At 39.0% G+C, this 12,736-nt stretch overlaps 1 protein-coding gene across 2 annotated transcripts in view; it reads left to right on the forward strand.

Moving 5' to 3' along the window:
* LOC122079321 (WD repeat-containing protein 53) overlaps window positions 1-10,232 on the forward strand; it is an 85,257-nt gene extending 75,025 nt beyond the window's left edge. For both annotated transcript variants that reach the window (XM_042645694.1, XM_042645695.1), the window contains 4 exons: window positions 7,914-7,991; window positions 8,845-9,166; window positions 9,266-9,419; window positions 9,571-10,232. In XM_042645694.1, the coding sequence (XP_042501628.1) occupies window positions 7,914-7,991; window positions 8,845-9,166; window positions 9,266-9,419; window positions 9,571-9,660 (644 nt within the window). In that variant the 3' untranslated portion in view covers window positions 9,661-10,232. The remainder of the gene's footprint in view (window positions 1-7,913; window positions 7,992-8,844; window positions 9,167-9,265; window positions 9,420-9,570) is intronic.
* The last annotated feature ends 2,504 nt before the right edge of the window (window positions 10,233-12,736 follow it).

Here is a 12,736-nt window from a genome sequence, read left to right on the forward strand (position 1 = left end):
TCGTTGCTTATGCCCATTGTCAGTAGCCTGACTAGACTAGGTTTTGAATAGTTTCAGAATGAGTTAATTCCATGTAGAAGATGATGGGGGAGTGGATATAGAGGGTAGAATATGTCTATCTAGATCAACACTCTACGGTGGAGGGCCGGTAGGAGAAGGGAAGAATCCCTGAGATGAGTCTCAGAGCTTCAGGGGGAGAGAGGAATCCACAAAGAAAAAGGAGGGAGTGGGGGTGGGGGAAGAGAATCGCACAAAGCCCTCAGACTTCAACCAAACACATTCACTAATTCATTCTTCAATTTAAGTTGTCCAGCATTTACAACCAATTTATAGAAAAGTGAAGACATAGAAAAAGGAAACCCAACTGACATAGAACACTACCCTAAACAAGGTAACAAATTGCAAACTGACCCTACTTCTAACTCCTACATACTTAATTTTAAAATTAAACAGAATAAGATAAAATAAAGATATTATTGTCCTAAATAGAATAAGCTACTAAAATCCTACTAGACCAAGCACTCACATATAGAACCGGTTCATCTCTGCCTTTGGATCGGTCCAAGGATATGCATTTTAGTTCCTTAACCTAGTTGCCCTTCATAAAGGTTATAAAAAAGAATTATACATCTTAGTTATATTTCTTGATATATCTAAGAAGCAACTCAACTCATCCATTTTTCAGAAAATTTGTCTAGGATGCCGATGCCAATGCCATGGTCGTTTTCACATGTTGATGCCATTTTTAGCAAAAATATGTGTAGCTCATATGTTGTTCCACTAAGAAAAGACTCGGCAACATACAATTAACAGAAGATATAGCCCTAAATAGAGTGGATATGACTGGCCCACTTAGTTGGGGTTAGGCTTAGCCGAGTTTAGGATCTCTTTTGAACTATGGAATCCATATCATTTAGAAGACTAGTTGGGATGTAGAGTGCTAATTTATTCTTTCCATATTATATACTTGCAGCATATTTGTTAAACCCTAGGCAGCACTAATGTAAGGCTAGTTCACCCTAGGTAAACAGACCCCAATATCAAATACCTCACAATCAAAACACAAGCTGATCACAGAGTTGAGATAATACAACTTCAGAAAATTCTGCAGAAATAGGGCTGAATTGGTTATGATCTTAGATCTTCCAAAAGAGGGCTCTAATAGCAAACCAGGTCGGGTAGGGCTTCATAACAGATGAACAAACTCCCAAAATATGGCCAACAGTGGACCACTACAGTTACTATAACACAGCAGCAGATCAGGTCTAAGAGACTAGGGTTTCCTAGGCAGAAGACAGAAGCCCTCCAGCTTTCAATTGGATGCTCAAAAAGGGCTGAAAAGCTGGTTGAAGGTCACCCTTAGGGAGCTTAATAAACCCACAAAACAAAAGGGTATAGGAAATAGACTTAGCAGTAGGGAGTTCTGGCCAGGGTCAATGGAGCTTCAAAACCCTGACAGGCCAGGATCGATCTCCTCTCTTGGCTGTGCTCTAAAGGTGGACTTGTGTATCTGTTTCAGGTCTTCAAGAGTCTTCAAATAGTTCTCAGATCACTATCTGACATCAAGTATTCAAATAGAAATTAAGTAGAAGAGAAGGGAAGGAAGAAGATGGATAGTTGTGGGTGGGATAATGGCTATCTCAGTTTGGGCATCTCACCCACAACTATTTCAGCTGCTGTACTTCATTTCTCAGGAGTTTAGGGGGCTAGCAATTGCTGCATAAACTTCATTCATTCATTGTGTTAAACTGTTACAAGAATCTCTCTTAAATAGAGAGTCCAGACTTACAAATTAGCAAGTAGTTCCCAACTAGGAAACTAAACTAGAGAGGAAACTAACATAGAATAGTAACTAAACCCTAAGTTGTAACTTTAGAAATCAATAAAGCAACTAATAGGGACCTTCTAGAAACAACTTAAGTATAATATCTTTGACTAGTCAAAACAATAAAGCAAAACACAACTTTAATTTGGAGATCGCAGGCCATAAGAAGAGCTCTGGACAGCTGTAAAACAGGTTGGTTCGATGGCAACTGAGAGGACTTCTAGAAGTCCAGAAAATTGGAAACAACTATGCAATAAAGAGGGTCATCCTATGCTGGTTTATGGGCTGCTGATGTGGCCAGCATAGGGTCAAAAAATATTGGGACCAGCTAGGCTTGTCTTCTTTCTCCTTTGATACTGGAGCCCATGATGTGGATCTACATCAACTCCCTCCTCTTAAACTCATTTGTCTCCGATGAATGGATGAAGGACATGTAGCGCTTGTAGAGATTTGTATCAAGACTGAAAATCATTGACGTGGATCGAAGTGCTATCTTTTTTAGGGTGTTAGTTCCACTTGACGAGGAACGAATAGTAACCCTTTCCACCATGAACAATAGTGAATTTTTTTGTCAAGGATATCTTCAATAACATCGTCTGTAGGGGTCACAAATTGAGGAACTCTCAATGTATGCTCTACATCTCCGTCGTCGGAATGGTGGCCCACATACAGTGTAAGATTGGCAACGCTGAAGACATTGTGGATCTTCATAGTAGGAGGCAACTCCAACATGTAGGCATTGGGACCAATACGCTTCATGACCTTGTAAAGACCCATATTTCGATGATGGAGCTTGTACACGGTACTAGGAGGAAATCATTCAAGTGGAATTCGAACCATAACTGTATCAACAGGTTGAAACTCCACATAGCGGCAATGCCGATTAGCGGTTGCTTGATAACCTTCATTGCTAATGGCAATGTGGTGACAAACATCATTGTGTACCTCTGTGATATGCCTAAGGAACTCATCTGCTTCAACACTAACACGGGCATGAGGTGGCGATGGTACCATGTCCACTGGTCGTTGAGGTTAAAGACCAAGGACAATCTCAAATGGTGTGTGACCGGTGGTGCAGTTGACGGAACTATTTATGCAAATTTAGCTATGTCAAGAATAGAAGGCCAAGTCTTCTCATAATCATGAACTAGGCAACAGGGCAAATTGCTAAGGCTTCTATTCAAAACTTTTTTATGACCATCAATTTAGGGATGGAATGTTGTAGAAAAATTCAACTTCGGTTTTGGACAAAGTCCATGCTTATGTCTAGCCAAGGTGCATGTGGAACGGGTAGCGATGTGTACAAACCCACATTCATCTTCTCTCTTTTAGCAAGTTGACAAGTACGATGTCGTTGAATAACATTCTGAACATCCCTTTGCAAACGAGGCCAATAGTATAAATCCACCACCATAGAGTATGTCTTGTCCTTGCCAAAATGTCCACCGATTCCTCCCCCATACAGCTCTTGGACCAAGTGACGCCTCAAAGAGGTATTGGGATACAAAGACGTGTGCCCAAAAATAGGTATCCATCGTGGATGGAATACTTGTCGTCTCGACCACCTTGCTGTAATTTTTCAAACATTTAAATGAAATCAACATCATTGGCATACTCGTCTTTGATGTGTTCAATCCCTGTGTTTTGTACTGTAAATGTATTGATCATTAGCACCTTTCGACTAAGCGCATAAGCCACTTGATTCTCTTTTCCAGCTTTGTACTTAAGGGTAAATACAAACTATTGCAAATTAGAGATCCACTTAGCATGCCAATTGCTAATGGGCTTTTGAGAATGCAAGTACTTGAGTTCCTCATGGTCCGATTAGAGTATGAACTCCTTGCTATGGTTTAAAGTATCAGTACCTATTGTACCGTATCGGACGATATGTATAAGTATCATCCCTTACCGATATGATACATGAAAATTTTAAAATTCTTTTATATCGATATGTATCCTACGATGCATACTGATACACACGGATACGATATGATACGATATGCACTGATACTCTATGAAAAATTAAAAATCAAGGTGAAATGTACATTTCAATGTGTTTCATTATATATCGGTATTTATCGACCAATACATACCAATACGGTGCGCTTCGATCATGTAATGGCCAAGATGGGCCATTTTTTAGTCAAACACGCATTTTTTAGGGGTTTTTATTCCAAAGTTGCTACTAGTCATTTTTTTTTCTAACTAAACTGGAAATCAAGGTTGGGAACAAGGATTTTACATTTATGGGACAATTACAAACCTTGAATTCTTAGTGTGATATTCTCAATTTAGTGTTTATGCATAATACATGTTACATATAGTTTTTTTTTAACTATTTTTTTTATACAAAAGTGTATAAAAAAGTGTTTCCTATCCATTTATGTGTGTATCTTTAGCATATCTCCGATACAATACGATACCCTCCGATATGTATCTTAATTTTTACCGATCGATAAGGAAATCTATACCGATACTTTAATCCTTTCTCTTGCGGATCAAATAGTGTCTCCAATGCTTGAGAATTTGTATAACGGCATAGAGTTTCAAATCATAAGTAGAATACCTTCTTTTTGCATTACAGAGTATATAAATATCTACTATCACTATGGCCACATGCATAGGATTGTGGTGTAGTAAAAGAAGACAATTATGGCCCAAGTCGATAGAGTCCGCACTTCTCACGTCCACTGCCAATAATCCTTGTCGTCACCAAATCTTGAAAAGGACGATGAGAAGGAAAAAAAGTGATATAGCGATTCAAGGATTTAGCCAAAGTTCTCACAGACAAAAGGTTCAAGGTAAAGTTAGTAAAGTTAGGAACATGAAGAACGAAATTAAGTAAAATAGAAGAGGTAATGGGAATACCTCCTTTGCCAGAAATAGATGAGAGGGTATTTATCAGCCCCCCGAACCTTATCCTTACCAATTCAAATGGAGTAAGATCATAATAATGAGACGTACCAATCATGTGGTTAGTGGCACCAAAGTCAATGTGTAACACCCTAAACTAGAAGCAGCTGGTTGCTCTGCTATGGATTCATATGTACATGTAGCAAGAGAGAGAATTTTGCTGATTCACTGGCCAAGGAAGGAGCAAAAAATAGCCAAAAAGGAGTGGGACCAGTCCTACATTGAGTAGAGTCACAAGCCTAAGAGGTAGGACAGAAAATGAGTTAAAAATGGGCAAACCGGTGGGATACCTTGCTGCCAACTGGCCAGCCGGAGGAAAAATTGGTTTTAGTTGTGGGGCCCACATCCCTATACCCCTGAGCCTCACACGTGCCCACTATGTAGGAGTCATCATGCTGACCAAATCCAAATTAATAAGTATTTGGTGGGGTTTATTAAAGGGAATTAAATTTTATATAGTTTATGTTTCAAAAGTAGTTTTTAGAATTAATTTTTAGAACTAATTTGTAGTTGGGCTGGTTCAGCCAAACCGGCCCTAAGGACCCTTAGGGCTGAACCTTAAAAGCCCATAACCGCCTCTGTTATCTCGTTATTCTGCTGCATACTATGGTGGAACAGCAAGAAGAAGAAGAAGAAGAGAGGAAGGAGGAGGGTGGGCAGCACTTGGGCTGTAGCTGAATTTGCTACTGCTGCTGCCCCTATTCCTACTGCTGCATCCTCTTCTGGTGCTGCTGTTTTTGGTGCAAGCAAAGGCCACAAGGTGATGCCATCTTGCTGCTGCATAGGGCTGCTACTAATTCAAGTTGGGAAGGTTGCTACTACCTGGCTGCACAGAGAATTGATGTTGTACACAGCTGGGTTGTACTGTTGGAACCCCTTGCTGCTATACACGCACTTAAGAAGGTAAGATTCTTCCACCTGAATTGCTGTACAGTATTTCTATTAAGTAGGAATAAAATTCAGCTCGGTTCCCAAGCATGCAGCCACCCAAAGTGGGAAACATGGACTGCAAGAATGGGGTTTGGGTTAAAATTTTGCCATAGAGACTAAATTGATTGTAATTCCTATTGCTATTAGGAAGGGAAAGAGAGCTTGTCCTAATCCTATGGCCTAATTTATTTTCTATGACTCTCTCTCCTACAAGTGTTGCATTTATTATTGCTCTCCATCTGCTTCTATTCCCAAGAATGTTTCTGAAGCTATGTCTGACCCTAAGTGGAAGCGAGCGATGCCTAAGGAAATGATGACCCTTGAAAAGAGAGAAGTCGAACGAAGAGCTGGCAGTAATGTTGTGGTGAGCTCCTCTTCTCTGTGTGAGCTCCAATCAATGTTTTTAGCCCTCAAATCTCCCTCCAAGCGTCTTCAACTTGTTTCTACAACTCTATTAGTTCTTGTTGTATACTCTTCTTCCATAGTATAGCCTCTAATGGACCCCCTTTTCTTCTAGGGTTCCAAGAGATACGAGGATGCTTGATCGACTCTCAAACCTTGTACAAGTTCTGATACCAAAGTTAGAAATAAGAAGGACTAGGGTTAGAGATGAAGGAAGAAGAGAGAAGAGAGGAAGGAAGAAGAGGAAGAGAAGATGAGAGAAGAAGAAGAAGAATGAGAGCAAAACGTGGGGAGCTTTCTTGCTCTTTCCCATATGTATTATGTTCAACTAGAACTGTAGGGAAATCACATTAGACCTTCCTAGGGAGGTGAAAGGGAAAAGAAAATTAAAAAAATACAGCTTAGGACAACATAATATAAGAACGATTCTTGAACTACCTTTATTACATAAACTCCAACAATATAGAGCGGTGTGTTGGGCAGTTAAGAAGAGTGATCTGAATAAATTGAGTGTAGTGGAGAAGAGGGTGTTGAGAGGGTTGTGTGGCAAGACCAAGGAGAGATAGAGTAAGGAATTAGGGTATTAGAAACCAGTTGGGGGTTGCACCAAATCCCAAGACAAGCTCCACGAGAGCCGGTTGAGATGGTATGGCCATGTGCAACAGAGACCTATGGATGCCCTATTAAGGAAGAGTGTCCTGATTCAGTTGGAGGGATCTAGAAGAGGTAGGGGCAGGCCTAAAATGACTATTGAAGAAGTGCTAAGAAAAGATATGCATACGGTAGGGCTCAATTCGAGTATGACCACATATAGAGTTTTGTGGAAGACAAGGTCCCGTGTAGGCAACCCCTTGTAGGGGATGTTTCTGTGATGTGTCTTTGACTGTTGCTTTATTTTCTTCTCTTACCCCCTTTCTCTCTTCATTTTAACTCTCTTGTGTTGCATCTTTTTATTCTTTTTTCCATATCGGATCCATGTAACTGACCCCATTTAGTTGGGATAAGTTTATGATTGTTGTTGTTGTTGTGGTTGATCTTTACTCTATTCGACCTGATTTCCAGCCACACCCAAGTGCTGGTTGTCAAGTTACTCAGGTCTCTTGTATTCTATTCTATTTGTTCTGTTCTTCCTTTCACTGTGATTCTGCCCTGTGGCTTGCTGTCCATTAATCTATCTACAGGTTAGTGTACTTCATCTGAGCAAACCTGTTTGACGGCTATATTTATTTTGAATTTTTTACTTATTTATAATTTTATAAATTTATTAATAGGCCCTTTTTATAACTATATTTGCCACTAAATTAAAAACATATTTTGACATTACGAATGAACCCATCTTCATATTTACAAGTAAGGAAATTAAGTCATTTATATTATGCATATACCCCTTACCCTCGCAACTGTTTTGCTCACCTAGGCGGGTGCCTTGTTTTCTAAGTGACTAGGCACCTCTCCAATGCCTTGAGTCTCCTAGTAGCCTTGTCAACTATGGTCTATAGACTTACAATGTCTGAAAATGTGAACCAGTTCATCTCATATGCAGAGGTTAATAAACTTGGTGCTGGCATATATGTACTCTCTACTTCTCCAGTTATTTATAATATAATAAATGCCATGTTGGGTGTTTCCTATCTTTTTCTATGAAGCTCCATGATCAAATTATGATGCTGTGACACATGTTAATGGCATTTTCTCTTGTACACTGCATGTCTTCTTAACAGTTATCTGTGACTATATTCATCTTGTAAGCATTATGTTGAACTCTCCCATAAATATTTTACAACATACGCATGACCTTGTATTTTTTTTCTTTATCTAACATGTGATGCATATATATTGGCAGTAATTACTGGTGGTCTTGATGCAAAGCTTGTAATGTGGGACTTCTCAAAAGGGCGACCGTGCAAAATTAAGGATTTTGGTATTTTTTAAGTAGTTCATTGATTTTTTTTACTTTTTGCTACAGATTTAAAAGGTTCACGACTCTTTAACACATGAATTTAACCCAATCTGGGTTTATAACTGTTCTGACATGATTCACCCAAAAAAAAGCCAAACCACAAAGGAAATTAACCGTAATTCCCTTCGTGACATATGATGCTCATGGACATTAATTTTGTTGGAAAGGCCATGGACATTATTAACTTGGTCAAAATAAGCCATTCGTCTGATTGCTTCCCATGTTAAGAGTATGACAGTAAGAAACCATTAGAATTTTTATATTGAATGCTAACATGTTTCCTCACAACGTTATTTTTAATTAAATATGTTATCGGTAAATGTCTCCCAGTCAGACCACATAGGGAATTATTTTGGTCCTTGCATATATGTCATGTGGTTTGTCAGATGGACCCAAATTTTCTGGATAGGTAGACCACAAGATCCTCTATTCACCTGTCAAGTTTTAGTTGTCAAAGTTGCAAAACAAAGCATTGAAAATCTGGGACTACCAAAGAGGGTGCACCGGACTATCAATGGGATACATACCGTGCATGTGGACATATATGGGAGGGTATGCCTATATGGAAATATATATTAAATTTGTATCTGAAACCAGCCCAATCCGAGTTGGCAAGGTACGAGACAAAGCATTGAATAATCTGGAACTATCAATGGGGTGCATGTGAGCATATATGGGAGGGTACGTATGCCTGTATATGGCAGGATATATTAAATTTGTCTTTGTAAAGTTTTCCTCAGTTTCATTCCCTCCCTCTGGTTTTTGTTCCTCGATATGTTAGGAGCAGTGTTAACATCGCTTCACCTTACTGCAGGCATGGACTGTAATGGTAATGAAGGTCAATGTTTCAATCCAGCTTTCGTTCACGCACTAGTTATTCCTGACATGGATATGTTGGAGAAAACCAACAAGATTTGCGTTGTTGCCAGAGGTGATGGTGGTGTTGATGTGATTGATATTGAATCTGAGCTTGCTAATGTGAAGTTAAAAGGTTCCTTGCAGCACCGAAAAGGATCACAATCTAGATCTATAGCCAGCACATCAAATTCAAATACTGCATCCCTTGATCAGAACAGAGGAAGTAGTTTTCATTTGGATTATGGTTTGGGAGGGCATACTGCTGCTGTATCATGTGTGTAAGTAATATGCTCTTAGCATGCCATCTCGTGTCTAAAGGCAGTTTATTTCATTGAAGGCCTTGTCGTCCTTGTCTAAAGATATTCTAATTTATTTAGGGCATTCTCGTTGTTCGGGGAGAGAGGAAAATTTATAGTTTCAGGTGGCAATGATGCATTAGTAAAGGTGTGGGATTGGTCTAAACATCTTGATGCTGGACAAAACAGCAGCAGCACTAATCTTCTGACTCTGAACATCAACTTAAAGAAAAAAGTGAGATTCTAATACTCTGCTCTCGACAATTCCACCCCTCTGCGCCTGAGCCCCAGGAAAGAAGAGAATAAAAGAAACACTGTTCGAGTTTATGAAGCCATGCCTTCCTAGAATCCGAGTAATCTGACACAGGATTGTTTGCTTTTGGCAGGTCAATTGGCTTTGTACTACTCCAAATGACTCAGAAAATCTTGTTGTATGTGACACATCCAAAGTGGTAAAGGTCTACAGCATTTCATAGATCAAACTCACATGATTATGATCCTGCTGTGGTGCTTGGAATAAATGTGTATTCTTGGAAACCTGAGCAATTACTGTTGCTTAGCATTTCTGCAATTTTTCACATGAGGTGTCAATCTGTAGCCAAGAACCACTGCAGGCTTTGTTCCATTGGCTTGAGCTGTTTGTTGCCACAATTGAAAATGGTGAAAAATTCGGGACCTTGATCTCATCCATTACTCGTGTATCAGTACAAGGTGGGTACAGATGGCAGCAGAGGTCATTTTTCATATTAACATCAAGTTCTTCCCTCAAAATGTGCTTTTTGTGATGGACTCTTTGTTATCCTCATGGGAATTGAGGTTAGAATGCATTCAAGGAACTCAAAATGTGAAATTGCAAACAGTAGATATATTTGTAAACCACTTTGATGGTTAAAACATGAAGGATTGAGCATGGAATTATACAAATAGTAGAGGATGGGTCTCCATCCAGTAGGCTTGCCTCCCTTTTGATTGAGACTAGACAAAACAGTAATGTTGTATCAAAGATATTTGAACAGGACGGTAAAAATATTGGAACAGTTCTTTGGTCTCTAAGTATACTAAATTTCGAACTATTCGGTTCAAATCGGAGCCTGCACTTTTTGTGACAGGACCACAGAAATCCAGTTGATTGTTATGTATTGATCAGCTGATTGCATTTTTTCTTTATTGTGAAATTTGTTGTGGCTATGAGTTGGTTCAGTGTATGATTGCAAGCTTTCAATGAAACAATTTCACTTTTTTTTTAGGAAGAATCCCACATTGACTAAGTTTGGGATCTGGATGATTGTGACTCTTCACCTGACAGGTTAAGCTTTTGTTTTGGATAAATTTCAAGACTACATTGCATTTCAATGCAAAAGATGATGCTTCAGAAGTACTCCTATTGATTCTGTTAATGAAATGTAACAATTTACCTTGGAATTCTATACCGGTAGAATCGTCGAAATCAGGTCATTGTAGGTTTGGATGAACACAAATTTAATGTTTATGAAGTGTTGAGGGGAGACCAATGTACCCAAATTACTAGTGATGCATCACTCTGGTTGTCTGCATTATCCAGTAAGACTTTTGTTGGCGCCCAAATTTCAAAATAAGCCCTGGTGATGGGGCAGGGGCGGTTTTGGGTATTTGGAAGGAAACGTGGGTTGACCGTATCAGTTTGTCACCCATGTAAAAGTTGATACTGGTTCACCAGAGCGGTTAAGATATGCCTACATAAGGCAAAGTTAGTGGGACAGGTGGCGACAGTACATTGGAAGATTCACTTCATGGGCGAAGTAGGCAAGTAACGTGGGTGATGGAACAATTAATGGATCCAAAGTATATAAGGAGAAAAAGCCACCCAATACGGGACAATAAACACATTCAAACAAAACCAACATTACCAACTCTTTATTTCAATTTCATATTTTTCATTCTTGTATTTAGAATTAGAGATGGAGTAGAACATGTTTGTTCACTTCAAGTCTATACGTTAGGCTTTGGTGTCTTGATTTCAAAAACTCCTTTTGAGAGGATTAATGAGATTTATTCTCTCATCCTTCAGAGGTTTTGATTCATAAAAATTTCCTGGAGCTATCGGGGCAAGAGTAGGACCCAAATTGCTTGGTCAAAGTCAGATTTGATTTTGAATCCGGTCAGGAAAGATTTTGGCCCGCCTGCACACACACAAATACAATTGACCATAGTTAAGGGAGGAATTTTCGTGCCAACAACTTTCGAACTCATTGAAAGTTGCTGATCAAGCTTATTAGTAAAGATCCATGAGGCTCTGACAGGGACCTTCATATACTGCAGAATTATAGTTCAGCCACAAATATCAAAGCAAAAACACCATTAAAGACTAGAATAAGTTTGCGTTTAATTGATGTCCATTAGTAGCTTGATGGTGAAAATGCTATGTAGAGTAGGTGCTACATGTTCATACAGTGGCATAAAACCTTTCAAATCTTAACTGTGAAAGGTCATTGCAGAACAGTATTGTCCGAGGATGCTATTCTCATTATACAAACAGGACAATCAGTAAGCAGCTGCATCCTCTTTCTGAGAATAAATGGTGGTTAGGTGAGGACCCATGAACAAGCTTCCAGATAAAGAGTTTGTGTTTCAAGTAGTTGGGGGAAATCCATTGATGTTAGACAAAAAAGGAGAGGTCTGTACCAAGAAGCAACTGTGTATGAGCCATTTGCAGAGAGCTTCAAAAAGAGAGAATCTTCACTTACATGGTGGATGGGAATCTGTAAGATCCGGACAGCGATTTTGGGTGAGAAAGAGCAGAGAGAGAATTTGATGTCTGAGAGGGCAAAGTAAGATTTTTTGAGATAAAGGGGGTGATAACGTAGGAGAATGGAGGAGGGAAAACTCATTCAAAACAATGTATCAATGGTTCTTCCCATATACCAATGGCAAGACAATCACCATTTCTCCATTGAAGACCCTTGGAAAGAAAGTCTTATTCTTGCAAATAGATCTGAATCCCCTAGGATGTAATAGACTTGCACTGAGCTTACATAAAAGAAATATGTGCACAATACTTTTATTTCATTTGCCTTGCCTAGAGAGAGATGTAGGTTGACTAGCAGGGCTTGTTACACTGGTGGGAGTGAGTGGGAGACAAATAGAAACTACTTTGAGATGAGATGTCGATTGATTCAGGAAGAATCTTAGAGTGACCGTTTTTTTTTCCTGCTTTCCTGCTGAAGATCAGCAACAGTGTGCATTAAAGAATAGTAAAGAATGAGTGTACAAGATTTAGGGGTTCTTTCTCCTTTTAGGATTTTCTAAGTTGGAGACTTAGGGCTGCCATAATCTTGTATATTATTTCTTTTTTTCATCAGTACAAATCATACTACCTATCCAAAAAAAGAAAAAAAAGGTACATGATTAATGCCTAGAATACAGATATGGAATTAGAAAATAGGAAAAAAAAAAAAATACCTAACTGACTTGGCCGGACCCTCCATCTTCAGCATTGCCATTATCAAATCAGACAAAACCAAAGACTAACACTCACAATAATTAAATCAATCCATTACAAAACAAAATCTAGAT

Source organism: Macadamia integrifolia, chromosome 5 (assembly GCF_013358625.1).
Source record: "Macadamia integrifolia cultivar HAES 741 chromosome 5, SCU_Mint_v3, whole genome shotgun sequence".
Classification (NCBI taxonomy): domain Eukaryota; kingdom Viridiplantae; phylum Streptophyta; class Magnoliopsida; order Proteales; family Proteaceae; genus Macadamia; species Macadamia integrifolia.